General features: G+C 40.6%; 2 protein-coding genes and 1 pseudogene across 2 annotated transcripts; all 3 read right to left on the bottom strand.

Annotated features, from left to right (window-relative positions):
• Positions 1–612: 612 nt before the first annotated feature.
• LOC134025192 (trace amine-associated receptor 1-like) lies at positions 613–2940 on the bottom strand. The gene is made up of 4 exons (XM_062468092.1): positions 2895–2940; positions 1658–1884; positions 1326–1452; positions 613–1253 (listed from the first exon to the last, which is right to left on the bottom strand). Exons 1-4 carry the CDS (start codon positions 2938–2940, stop codon positions 613–615), a joined length of 1041 nt encoding a protein of 346 aa, XP_062324076.1.
• A 1588-nt stretch (positions 2941–4528) lies between these two features.
• LOC134025191 (trace amine-associated receptor 1-like) lies at positions 4529–5736 on the bottom strand. The gene is made up of 3 exons (XM_062468091.1): positions 5533–5736; positions 5236–5362; positions 4529–5163 (listed from the first exon to the last, which is right to left on the bottom strand). Exons 1-3 carry the CDS (start codon positions 5734–5736, stop codon positions 4529–4531), a joined length of 966 nt encoding a protein of 321 aa, XP_062324075.1.
• A 2202-nt stretch (positions 5737–7938) lies between these two features.
• LOC134025190 (trace amine-associated receptor 1-like) lies at positions 7939–9336 on the bottom strand (annotated as a pseudogene).
• Between the last annotated feature and the right edge of the window lie 3212 nt (positions 9337–12548).

Genomic DNA, 12548 nt, shown 5'->3' with positions numbered 1-12548 from the left:
TGGTAGGCTGGATATTTTCAGTCATGATAAACTACTCTGACACCAATTTAGTGTTTGACGATTGTGGCTGAAATATGGAACCAAAGACAATCAATCCTAAACGTCCTCCTGAACCAACTGTAAAAGAAGGCATAAACTATGGGATTAAGAAAGGAGTTTGAAAAGCCAGTGGTAACTGTAACAGCCATCATAAGAGGCAGATTAGTATCAGTGAGATAAGGAGTGGAGACATTGCAGAGAAAAAAAGTAGTGTTTGAGTGTTATGTACATATCATGCACACAGTAAACACAGAGTCAACATCATAGCGGACCACATGGCGGACCACAGCCCTACTGACACTTCTGTTTTGTTAGTTGCCTAAACTGCTATTTTCACAGTTTTTCATTTTTGTCAGCCAACCTGTTATTTCATTAAGTGTAGTGACAGGGAGTGAACACAAACTGGCTTCTGCAGATGTTTTGCCTCACAACATAAATGACCAGATATAAGGTTTTTAATGGTTTTTAAATTAAATAAAAAATCAAAAGATTTTCATGTCCAATGTATTTTTTCATCGTCATGCATGAAATCTTAAAAGGGTGGGAAATTGGGATATTATGAGTCATTATGATTTACTCTGAGACCAACTTAATATTTGATGATTGTGGCTGAAATATCGAACCAAAAACAATAATCTTAAATGCCCTCCTGAACCAACTGTAAAAGAAAGCATATACTATAGGATTAAGAAAGGAGTTTGAATATCCAATTGTAATTGTGATTCGTAGCAAAACAGGAAGGTTAGTGTCTACAATATACGGAATGGACACATTGCAAAGAAAAAAAGGAGTCCAGCAACACAGGAAAACTCCCATAACGATAGCCAGGGTTCTGAAGGCCTTTCTCTCTGACTTGCTGGCCACAGCTCCAGAGTTCTGGTTCTGGAAGGTGGTGCTCTGGATGCTGCGAACCTGTCTCTGGGCCACCAGGAAGATCTGGAGGTAGATGCAGAGCATGATGAGTGCAGGGAGGTAGAAGGAGAGAGAGGAGGAGACAGCGCTAGCAGTGGCAGTCTGGTATGCCACGCAGCCTCCCTCACAGAGCACATGCTTATAGTAGAACTCCTCTTCACCCAGGATGTTGAGTTCCAGGAATATTGTTCCAAAGCCGACTAGAGCAGACACCCACCAGCTCATCAGCACCATGATCAAAACTGACAGGACAGTGATGGTTGTTCTGTAGTGCAGAGGACGACACACTGCATAGTAGCGGTCAATAGAGATGAAACTTAGATTGATGATGGATGCGGTGACTAGAGTCATGACCAAGCTTATGTGGATCTTACAGAAGAAGTGCCCCAGGTACCAGCAGTTCTCCACAGTGTAGATCATCCTGAAAGGAAGTACTAGAACCCCCAGCAGCAAGTCAGCTACAGCCAGGGACAGGATGAGGAAGTTGGTGGGGGTGTGGAGCTGCTGGGAGACACACCTGGGTCAGATATTGTCATACTTTATACTTAAGAAGTCTTGGATGTGGTTAGCAAAGTTAACATTTAAAAACTTGCCCTAAAAGTGCAAAATAAATAATATCTATAAAGCAGACTTTTAGGGTAATCTTAATCTGAATAGAAATATAGCATTCCCCTACGGTTTAAATAGAGATTAAAGTCAAACCTACCTGTTTGAAGTGTAGGATAGAGATGATAACCAGCATGTTTCCAGCCACAGTGAGCATAATAATGGTGCTTAAGATAAGGTAGATAGTCCCTCTAACAGCAGGAGAGAAGATGTACTCTCTGACACAGGACCTGTTTACATTCTCATAACACAGATGAATGGAGTCCACCATGTCAGAGCTGTTGATACCAGGACCTGGCTCCATGCTGCTGGAACCTGCAGAGTTAACTGGAGAGGAAGACAGGAATATAGGTAGACAATGAAGAAATTGCACATCACCTACATACATAATATATATTACATGGTATCAATGTAAATATACTTATTGTAACATGGAATGTTTATATTCAATATTTTCAAGTGATTTCTAAATTGTTTGAGTCTTGGTTTTCCTTGCCTTATAGTCATGTGCTGTATCTGTCTGCACTCCTACTCCTGCCACTATTAGAACTGACTGGAGTTGAAGTTCATCCTTATGTACCCACAGTCTATGACGATCTCTGGGGATTCTAATGAATATTGTATGAAGTCATGATTTGTAGTTGCAGATGATGAAAAAAATCTGACATGGGCAATTGTACATCGTATTAGCTTTTTATTTAATCATAACAACACATACAGTATGTTTCTGATAACGTTATCAGAAACATATTATTAATGCACCAGATCATAAATGCACCATATATCCAGCAGAATCTCAAACCAAGTAGATTCAATACTGTATTGGAAATGTGGGTAGGTTTACCAGAATGAAAGGCATAGTCTGAACATAAGAACAAATGATTTACAATTCAAACTGAGCAGTTTTTGCATGCAAACTAACCCGTAAATATTTAACCCTTGTACACCAATTGAATACTGCCATAATCTGAATTGGTGAATTAAACTCATCACTTTAAAAAGAGAGGTGAAGAAGTTAACCATAGAAATGAAAATACATATTTATTTAATAGACAGCATATCAATCAACCAAGTGAAGTGACAGTGAATTAGGTGAGATATTTTAAAACTTTGCAAAAACAATCATCCTAAACGTCCTCTTGAACCAAATGTAAAAGAAGGCATACACTATGGGATTAAGAAAGGAGTTTGAATACCCAACAGAAGACATTACTATCATCAAAAGAGGCATGTTAGAGTCCACAATATGAGGAGCAGCAGCTCCAGAGTTCTGGTTTTGGAAGGTGGTGATCTGGATGCTGCGACCAGAGTCATGGACATGCTGTTGTTGATCTTACAGAAAAAGTGCCCCAGGTACCAGCAGTTCTCTATGATGTACACCATGCTGAAAGGGAGGACTAGAACTCCCAGCAGCAGGTCAGCTGCAGCCAGGGACAGGATGAGGAAGTTGGGGGGGGTGTGGAGCTTCTGGGAAACAACAGTAGGTTAGATACTGTGAAACTTTATAATTTGGGTGTACATGACTTAAACATTTAGGGTGAGCTTGATTTTGTTCATAAAAGGAACCAATGCAACAGTCCCCAACAGTTCAACCAGTGACGTAAATCAAATGTACCTGTTTGAAATGGAGGATTGATGCAATAACAAGTATGTTTCCAGTCACAGTGAGCACAACAGTATTGCTTTATATAATATAGAGCATCCCTTTTACAGCAGGAGAGAAGACGTAGGCTCTGACACAGGTCCTGTTGACATGCTCATAACACAGATGAATGGAGTCCACCATGTCAGAGCTGGGGACACTAGGACCTAGCTGGCTCCATGCTGCTGGAACCTGCAGGAGTTACAAGTGAAGCAGGAAGGGATGAGGGGAGGAGAGGGTAATAAAAAATAAGTTCTGAGTAATAGTTTCCAATATATATGATTTTATTGCTCTGTGCATAAACCCAAGGTACATGTTTTATTTAATAGATACATTTCATTTTAGCTTTCCAATTTGTTTGAGCAGGCTGTCTTTGCTTTCCTTACCTGTTACTTTCCTTACTTGTTATTCATATATGCAGTGGTGTATCTATGGTTACCTGAAGCCTTGGTATGCATCCACCCTCTGAACTGACTGGAGTTGAGGTTCATTCTTAAATAACCACAATCTATGACGATCTCTGAGGATGCTCCTGCTCATGGACTAACATACTGATGAACTCTAAGTAAATGTACATATCATAATGAAAACATTTTGCTGTCTCCCATTCAGATATTGGGAGAGATAGTTCTGAAAATACACAGAATATTTGAAACGCACAAAAACGTTTCAACACAATAAAAGCAATACTTCTGGAGGGAAGTGTCAGTCTTTATTATTGCCATTAATAAGAAATGTATTTAATATGATCTCAATTTTGCGATATTGGTAAAGATTTCATTGTTGGTGAATTGGAAATTAAACCATAGCATGCATATTTTGACACTATTACATTGTACATGATGTTTGCAATAATGCGAATATAACTGAATTATTTAATTGTCTGCAGAAAAGGAGACACGCTACCTTTGCTTCCAAGTGTTTCAAAGAAACAATGGTTATAACATGTGTTTTATCTGTCAGCCCTAAAATGTATTAGTCGATTACTGGAACACATTAGAACATGTTCACAGACACATTAGAAACATGATTACTTTTATTGAACAAATCACAGGCTGCATTTCTCTGTCCCCTGAAGTGAAGCATCAGGGGTATGGATGCTTTTGTAAACAATCAATAATAATTTGAGGTTGTAACAAGTGAATATAATAACTGCTATTGTATCCATGTGATAATCACAACAACACAATGTTAAACAAATTGTAAAATATTTCAGAATTTGTACACAAGTATATATATTATTTTACTGTGGTGTATATCCTTTCCATTCAAACATAGGTTATAAATGCAGGACCAAAACAGAGATGTGTCAGTCATGATAATTTACTCTCACATCAATTTATTGTTGGATGATTGTGGCTTAAATATGGAACCAAAAACAATCATCCTAAATGCCCTCCTGAACCAACTGTAAAAGAAGGCATACACTATAGGATTAAGAAAGGAGTTTGAATAGCCAATGCTATTTGTAATTGCCATAATAAGAGGTAGGTTGGTGTGTACAAGATAAGGAGATGCCACAATGCAGAGAAAAAGAGGAGTCCAGCAACATAAAAATGCTCCCATAACGATAGCCAGGGTTCTGAAGGCCTTTCTCTCTGACTTGCTGGCCACAGCTCCAGACTTCTGGTTCTGGAAGGTGGTGCTCTGGATGCTGCGAGCCTGTCTCTGGGCCACCAGGAAGATCTTGAGGTTGATGCAGAGCATGATGAGTGCAGGGAGGTAGAAGGAGAGAGAGGAGGAGACAGCGCTAGCAGTGGCAGTCAGGTACACCACACAGCCCCCCTCACAGAGCACATGCTCATAGTAGAACTCCTCTTCACCCAGGATGTTGAGCTCCAGGAAATTTGTCACAAACCCTAGCATAGTAGACACTCCCCAGCTCACAATCACCATGATCAGAGATGTCTGAACAGTGATGGTTGTTCTATAGCGCAGAGGATGACACACTGCATAGTAGCGGTCAATAGAGATGAAACTTAGGTTGATGATGGACGCAGTGATCAGAGTCATGGCCAAGCTTACGTGTATCTTACAAAAGAAGTGCCCCAGATACCAGCAGTTCTCCACATTGTAGGCAAAGGCAAAAGGGATGACTAGAACCCCTAACAGCAGGTCAGCTACAGCCAGGGACAGGATTAGGAAGTTGGTGGGAGTGTGGAGCTGCTGGGAGACACACCTGGGTCAGACACTGTAAAAACTATAAAGTAATTTATAGTCAGCTACATGTAAAAGGTTTTACTCTGGTTTTAGAGTAAGCATGAGTCGTTTCACCTAAAATGACACTAAAAAACAGTCACCTAAGACCACAGATAGTGATTTCAATCACATACCTGTCTGAAGTGGAGGATGGAGACAATAACCAGCATGTTTCCAGCCACTGTGAGCACAACCATGGAGCCGTAGATAATGTACAGGATCCCTTTTACAGTAGGAGAGAAGATGTAGGCTTTGACACAGGACTTGTTGACATTCTCATAACACAGATAAATAGAGTCCACCATGTCAGAGCTGGAAACCTCAGAACCCTGCTCCATAGTTCTAGAATCTGCAGCGTTACCTAGAGAAGGAGGAGAGAAATACAGAGAAGGCAAGAACAATAAAAAAAGATATATGTTTCAGCAATAATATTTTGTCTTTTAAAATGTATCTCTAGCCTGTGGAGATTGTCATTGTGTTCCTTACCAGTTAGTCATGTAGGCGATGGTGTATCTAAGGTTATTAAAATCCTTGTTCTGCTGCCTTAATCTGAACTGTCTGGAGCTGAGGTTTATCCTTATGTACCCACAGACTATGACGAGCTCTGTTGATTACCATGCATCCAACGTGTACAATTCTCATCTCCAATTACCATAATGAGAACATTACGCTGTATCCCATCAGAGACAACAGTTACAGGTAGTCATAGTAAGGCAAAAAACAAATGCATCTTAACTAAATGTGAGGGGACAAAAATACTGTAGATATTTAACAATTTATGTTATGAGGTGTAAAATCTGTAGGAACCAGTTTGTGTTAACTACCCACATACAGTGCATTCCATGTGTAGGTAAATTATTTTAAATATGTTTTACTCTTTACCCCACAGTTTTATATTTAAAGTCAGACAATTCTTAAGTAGTTTAAGTGCACATTATCAGGTTCTATTAAAGGGTATATTCATTAAAAAAAATCTCAACATGTAGAAATTACAACACATTTCATACATACTACAACTGTATAACTCAATTCCACGTTGGCTGCCTGTTCATATTGTAACTCTGTGTGAAAGTGGTCAGGCAACTACATGTGTGCAATCCTGTATGTGTATTTTGGCACACTGAGGTTAGAAAATGACTTCCCTGTAGGATAGCTGGGTTCAGCTTATGGGTGAGGCAGTGAAAGAAAGTATGTGGAGAAATATTTCAGAAAGTGAATTTAGTGGTAGACCATAAGTGAATAGTATTTAGTATTGACCATAAGTGAATTAAAAGCCTAAGACATACGTTCCTGTGTATTTAAAGACAAAGAAGTAAGCACATAGTGACAGTCAATGTATGTAATGTAAATGAGAACATATTTAAGTAGTTATTTGGTATGTTGTCATATCAAAGTTTATTCCCTTTCATGATTGTTTTTTTTTTTTACTTTTTCTGGTAAATAGGTGCTGCGCATGATGTATCCATGTCAGAATGATGGGGTGCTGGTTGTTGCTCAGGTGAGATATCTCCTAGGCCTTTGCGTGGAGCTTGTGTGTTTTCTCCGTGGTCACAAGAGTTTCATTGGGCAATGATCTACAATCAAAAACATGCAGAACAGATTGCTCTCCTGCCCATGGTGCTTGTCAAGCAGGCGGTGAGCACTTGAACTTGGTCCCCAGTTGACTTGATGTGGCTGATCACTGCTCTTAGCTGCCCTTGGAGAATGGACAACAGGATGGGAAAATGCAGAGAACACATGTCTACCCTCCATGTGTGTGAACTATTAACGGATAGAGAATTTTTTTCACTTTCTGTAAGAAGAGAACATGTATGGAACTTAATCGTGTCACAATTGTGCAGAAGTTCATAAATGACTTGAGTATAATTTGTTGTACTGTGTTAGATTTATCTTTAACTTATCACTTAAGTTATTAAACAGCTGGATGGTAGGCTGGATATTTTCAGTCATGATAAACTACTCTGACACCAATTTAGTGTTTGACGATTGTGGCTGAAATATGGAACCAAAGACAATCAATCCTAAACGTCCTCCTGAACCAACTGTAAAAGAAGGCATAAACTATGGGATTAAGAAAGGAGTTTGAAAAGCCAGTGGTAACTGTAACAGCCATCATAAGAGGCAGATTAGTATCAGTGAGATAAGGAGTGGAGACATTGCAGAGAAAAAAAGTAGTGTTTGAGTGTTATGTACATATCATGCACACAGTAAACACAGAGTCAACATCATAGCGGACCACATGGCGGACCACAGCCCTACTGACACTTCTGTTTTGTTAGTTGCCTAAACTGCTATTTTCACAGTTTTTCATTTTTGTCAGCCAACCTGTTATTTCATTAAGTGTAGTGACAGGGAGTGAACACAAACTGGCTTCTGCAGATGTTTTGCCTCACAACATAAATGACCAGATATAAGGTTTTTAATGGTTTTTAAATTAAATAAAAAATCAAAAGATTTTCATGTCCAATGTATTTTTTCATCGTCATGCATGAAATCTTAAAAGGGTGGACAATAATTGGGATATTATGAGTCATTATGATTTACTCTGAGACCAACTTAATATTTGATGATTGTGGCTGAAATATCGAACCAAAAACAATCATCTTAAATGCCCTCCTGAACCAACTGTAAAAGAAAGCATATACTATAGGATTAAGAAAGGAGTTTGAATAGCCAATTGTAATTGTGATTCGTAGCAAAACAGGAAGGTTAGTGTCTAAAATATACGGAATGGACACATTGCAAAGAAAAAAATGAGTCCAGCAACACAGGAAAACTCCCATAACGATAGCCAGGGTTCTGAAGGCCTTTCTCTCTGACTTGCTGGCCACAGCTCCAGAGTTCTGGTTCTGGAAGGTGGTGCTCTGGATGCTGCGAGCCTGTCTCTGGGCCACCAGGAAGATCTGGAGGTAGACGCAAAGCATGATGAGTGCAGGGAGGTAGAAGGAGAGAGAGGAGGAGACTGAGCTAGCAGTGGCTGTCTGGTATAACACACAACCCCCCTCACAGAACACATGGTCATAGTAGAACTCCTCTTCACCCAGCATATTGAGTTCCAGGAAGATCATTCCAAAGCCCACCAGAGCAGACACTCCCCAACTCACCATCACCATGATCAAAACTGACTGAATAGTGATAGCTGTTGTGTAGCGCAAAGGATGGCAAACAGCATAGTAGCGGTCAATAGAGATGAAACACAAGCTGAGGATAGATGTGGTGAACAGAGTGATGGCTGTGCTGGCATGAATTTTACAGAACAGGTGTCCAAGGTACCAGCAGTTCTCCACAGTGTAGGTCATGCTGGTAGGGAGAATTAAAGCCCCCAGTCAGGGCCGGTCCTAGGCATAGGCGACATAGGCAGCCGCCTAGGGCGGCATCAAGAGGGGGGTGGCAAATTCAGAAGTTCATCCATCAATTAACCGTCCCGCACTACAAGCAGAGGGCGCCAAGTCACATATCCGTGTTGCGTTTGGGGGCGGCACCCCGATTTGCGCGCGGGGGGGGGGGGGGGTGCTGTTCATACATCTCGCCTAGGGCGCCGAATGTGCTAGGACCGGCACTTCCCCCAGTAGCAGGTCAGCCGCAGCCAGGGACAGCATGAGGTAGTTGGTAGGGGTGTGGAGCTGCTGGGAGGCACACCTGGGTCAGCGACTTGAAAGGCTGACCTTCATGTAATGCTGCAGGCACAATGTACATAACCCAATACTGCAGAATTGTATGGAAATCAAATATACCTGTTTAAAGTGGAGGATGGAGATGATAACCAGCATATTTCCAGCCACGGTGAGCACAACCATAGAGCTGAAGATAATGTAGAGGATCCCTTTTACAGCAGGAGAGAAAATGTAGGCTCTGACACAGGACCTGTTGACATGCTCATAACACAGATGGATGGAGTCCACCATGTCAGAGCTGGGGACACCAGGACCTGGCTCCATGCTGCTGGAACATGCAGGGTTAAGTTCGGAAGGGGAGAAGGGGAAAGAGGAGAGAAAGAGAAGACATGACAACTTATAATTGTGAATATGTCAACATTGTTTTACCAAAAATCTATTTTAGAGTCTCAAATAGTCTAGTCCAAGAAGACTATTATTTGAATACAGAAACAAAACACATTGAGATTGTGTAAATGTTCCTTTGCCCACCTTTTGCCATGTACTTGATTCTATAGTCACCTGTTGCCTTGGTCTGCTGCCACCATCCCAACAGTCCGAAGTTGAGGTTAAGGGTCCTTAAGTACCCAGTCTATGATGATGCTGTTGATTGTCATGCATATGTACAATGATATTAAGGAAGATAGCTAGTACAGTAATCATAATTAGAACACCAGAAAGATCTGGAAAATGTCAAGGGTATCTATCACAGCAAAAAATATATAATTGGAAGACCTTTTAGGTGTAGCTTCTCTTTCCCTGCCCGAATTCTATCTTCATTCATTTTCAGTCACATGGCTAGCACTCAGCCTTCTGGAATAACTGTGATGTAAAATAAGGGGAGACAAAAATTTCACTTTTGTCTCTAATGTTGGCAATGTAATCGAGTGGCAACCGATTTGGATCCTCGTGTGGTACCTTTAATAAATCAGCATATAAATGGAGGACACAGGAGTAAGCTTCAGTAGTAGTTCATTATGAACAGATTCATACCACTATCTTACAGAGACCAATTCTGAACTAACTTGTCAACCTATCCCATTGTCCTTGCAATTGGCCGTTTGAATGTTTTCCTTGTGAAAGTGTCCAGTAAATTGATAAAATGTTTATAGATAGGCAGTGTCACCCCTAGCTCCTCAACCTCAACCCGAAAAACAAGTTCCTGTGGTTTATGTAACTGTTCCTGTTGGAGACAACTGACAAATGAAGTAATAGTTGGACTTCTGAATACTCCATCTTCTTCAACCCCAGAGGACACTCTCTTCCCACCAGTTACCTCATACACTGAATATATAGCACAGTGTGTGGTAGTTATACACACATACATGTACCAAAGGTTAGATTGAGTTAGTAAACTTCGGGAAACGCTACTGGTTGAGAGGAAGCGGACAGTAGACAGTCCATGTTGACACCTATCAGAGACTGTGGAGACAGAGCATGTAGGTCCTCCCTCCACATGCTAATACATGGATCGGTGTCATAACATCTCTGTTTGACTGCTTTCTGTACTTTGCACACATCGAACAGCACATGGGTGGATGTTTGGCACATTTCTACACAGACTGGGTTATCGCAGGATGAACCAAGGCCCTCACACACATATTCATTCTGCTGAACTTTACACAAACAGAGGCATGGGCACAGGCATGTACGCATGTGCTCAACACAGACACTCACAGAATACACTCAAAGAATACAGACACACACTCCCAGAAGCATTAATACACACGCATAATAGACAATGTACACATTCATGCACACAACCCTGAAGAATTGCTGTCAATGATAGATCCGCACATTGTATATTTCAATAATAGTGTGTACAGTAGGATCAGTAAAGCATAGGTCATAGGTCAGATTATAGTTACGTATCATACGTTTGAATCTAATTGTTGTTTAGTTTATTTAGTTTGTTGTTGTTAGGTTTGTATTGTAATGATCTGATGCAACTAAGAGACTAATAAGCCAAAGTGTGAAGGTGAGACAACTCATTAGAAGTGTTTTGGTACTGAAGTCCCTGTGAAACACACATACATTCTAATACACAAAAACAATAGGGACCACTTACTATATGATGTCACTCAGTTTGTATTATAATGATCTGATGCAACTAAGGACTAATAAGTCAAGGTGCGAAGGTGAGACAACTCATTAGTAGTGTTTTGGTATTGAGGTGCCTGGGACACACACACAAAAACATAGCATGTGTCCAATCACAACCCACACAAACACAGGCACAGCCATGCACTGACAAACTAAATTATGGATAAACACACATACTCCAAAATGAATTGAGGTAGAGTGGTCGACCCATATCTGGTATAGATCGGTCAATAAAGCTTAGATACATTGGATCATGGAATAAGTCAGAGGGCACGTTATAATTAGTTTGAACTTAATTTGTGTTTGGTTTGTATTGTAATGATCTGATGCAACTAAAGAGACTAATAAGTTAAGGTGTGGTGAGAAAACTCATTAGTGGTGTTTTGTTTTGGTACTGATCCCTGTGACATGTTCCAGACATACACACACAGTTCACACCTTTCACAACAGGGGACTCATTACCTCCAAACACTGCTGGATCACAGGTTAACAACAAACACTTTAGGTGTCATACAGGCAATTGACATCTCTGGACCACAACAAGATTATCCTCCCCTGACTCCCCCTATCCCCCCTTTCAGACACACACACACAAACACGCACACACACCCACACACACTTCACCCCAACTTTTGAGCTTCTAACTGTTAGCAAACACTTTAATATTAATTCATCACTGGATTTGAAAGGTTGTTAGAAAAAGTTGTAGCACTGGGTAATGAAGGCCTTTCCCATGTATACTTTCTGTGAAAAACACGCACGCATACACACAGGATGTGTATGATCTGACCTGAACATCACAAAAGACAGGTTGGGTTGATGAACTCTGTCAACATGTAGCATGGATTTTTGGATGGTGTTTATGTCTATGGCATGTGCAGACAGTACAGGACAGTTCTTGTCCTGAAAACATTGATCAGGACATCAGATAGCCCTGTTTAACCCAAACATCAGGAAACGTTCTAAGAGTGCCTTGTTTGTGTAAACAAAGTAAAAAAGTTACTAAATGTGTATGAACAGACATTGCCTTATCTTTCAAGGACACCATTAAATTCCAGGGATTAGTCCTGGAAAACTGGAAACAAGGATAATGGGTCACCACACAGAACACACACATTGTGTGTGGATGTACAGTACCAGTAAAAAGTTTGGACACATCTTCAAGGGAAAACGTGTCCAAACTTTTGACTGGTACTGTAAGTTGGCGAATGTGTTAGTGTGTGCATGTGTAGTTAAGTTGAGCGGGTCTGTTAGAGGGACAGACATGCTTGTGAAACTCAGTGCCCTTCTGCCATGATTAGACAACTCCCTGGCTTTTTGCCACACAGTTCCACAGAAAATACAGTGGGCACACTGTTTGGACTTTGGCACTCCATCAAGGTGTTTACTTACTT

This window comes from Osmerus eperlanus, chromosome 8 (assembly GCF_963692335.1).
Source record: "Osmerus eperlanus chromosome 8, fOsmEpe2.1, whole genome shotgun sequence".
Taxonomy (NCBI): Eukaryota; Metazoa; Chordata; class Actinopteri; order Osmeriformes; family Osmeridae; genus Osmerus; species Osmerus eperlanus.
This window is presented reverse-complemented; position numbering and strand designations above follow the sequence as displayed.

Coding starts and splice junctions, on each gene's coding strand:
- LOC134025192 (XM_062468092.1), bottom strand. CDS start 2,940: ATGGTGTACATCATAGAGAACTGCTGGTACCTGGGGCACTTTTTCT. Junction 1,885..2,894: donor GTACCTGGGGCACTTTTTCT/GTAAGATCAACA, acceptor CTTCCTCTCCAG/TTAACTCTGCAGGTTCCAGC. Junction 1,453..1,657: donor CTATCCTACACTTCAAACAG/GTAGGTTTGACT, acceptor GTCTCCCAGCAG/CTCCACACCCCCACCAACTT.
- LOC134025191 (XM_062468091.1), bottom strand. CDS start 5,736: ATGGAGCAGGGTTCTGAGGTTTCCAGCTCTGACATGGTGGACTCTATT. Junction 5,363..5,532: donor CCATCCTCCACTTCAGACAG/GTATGTGATTGA, acceptor GTCTCCCAGCAG/CTCCACACTCCCACCAACTT. Junction 5,164..5,235: donor GTATCTGGGGCACTTCTTTT/GTAAGATACACG, acceptor TCATCTCTATTG/ACCGCTACTATGCAGTGTGT.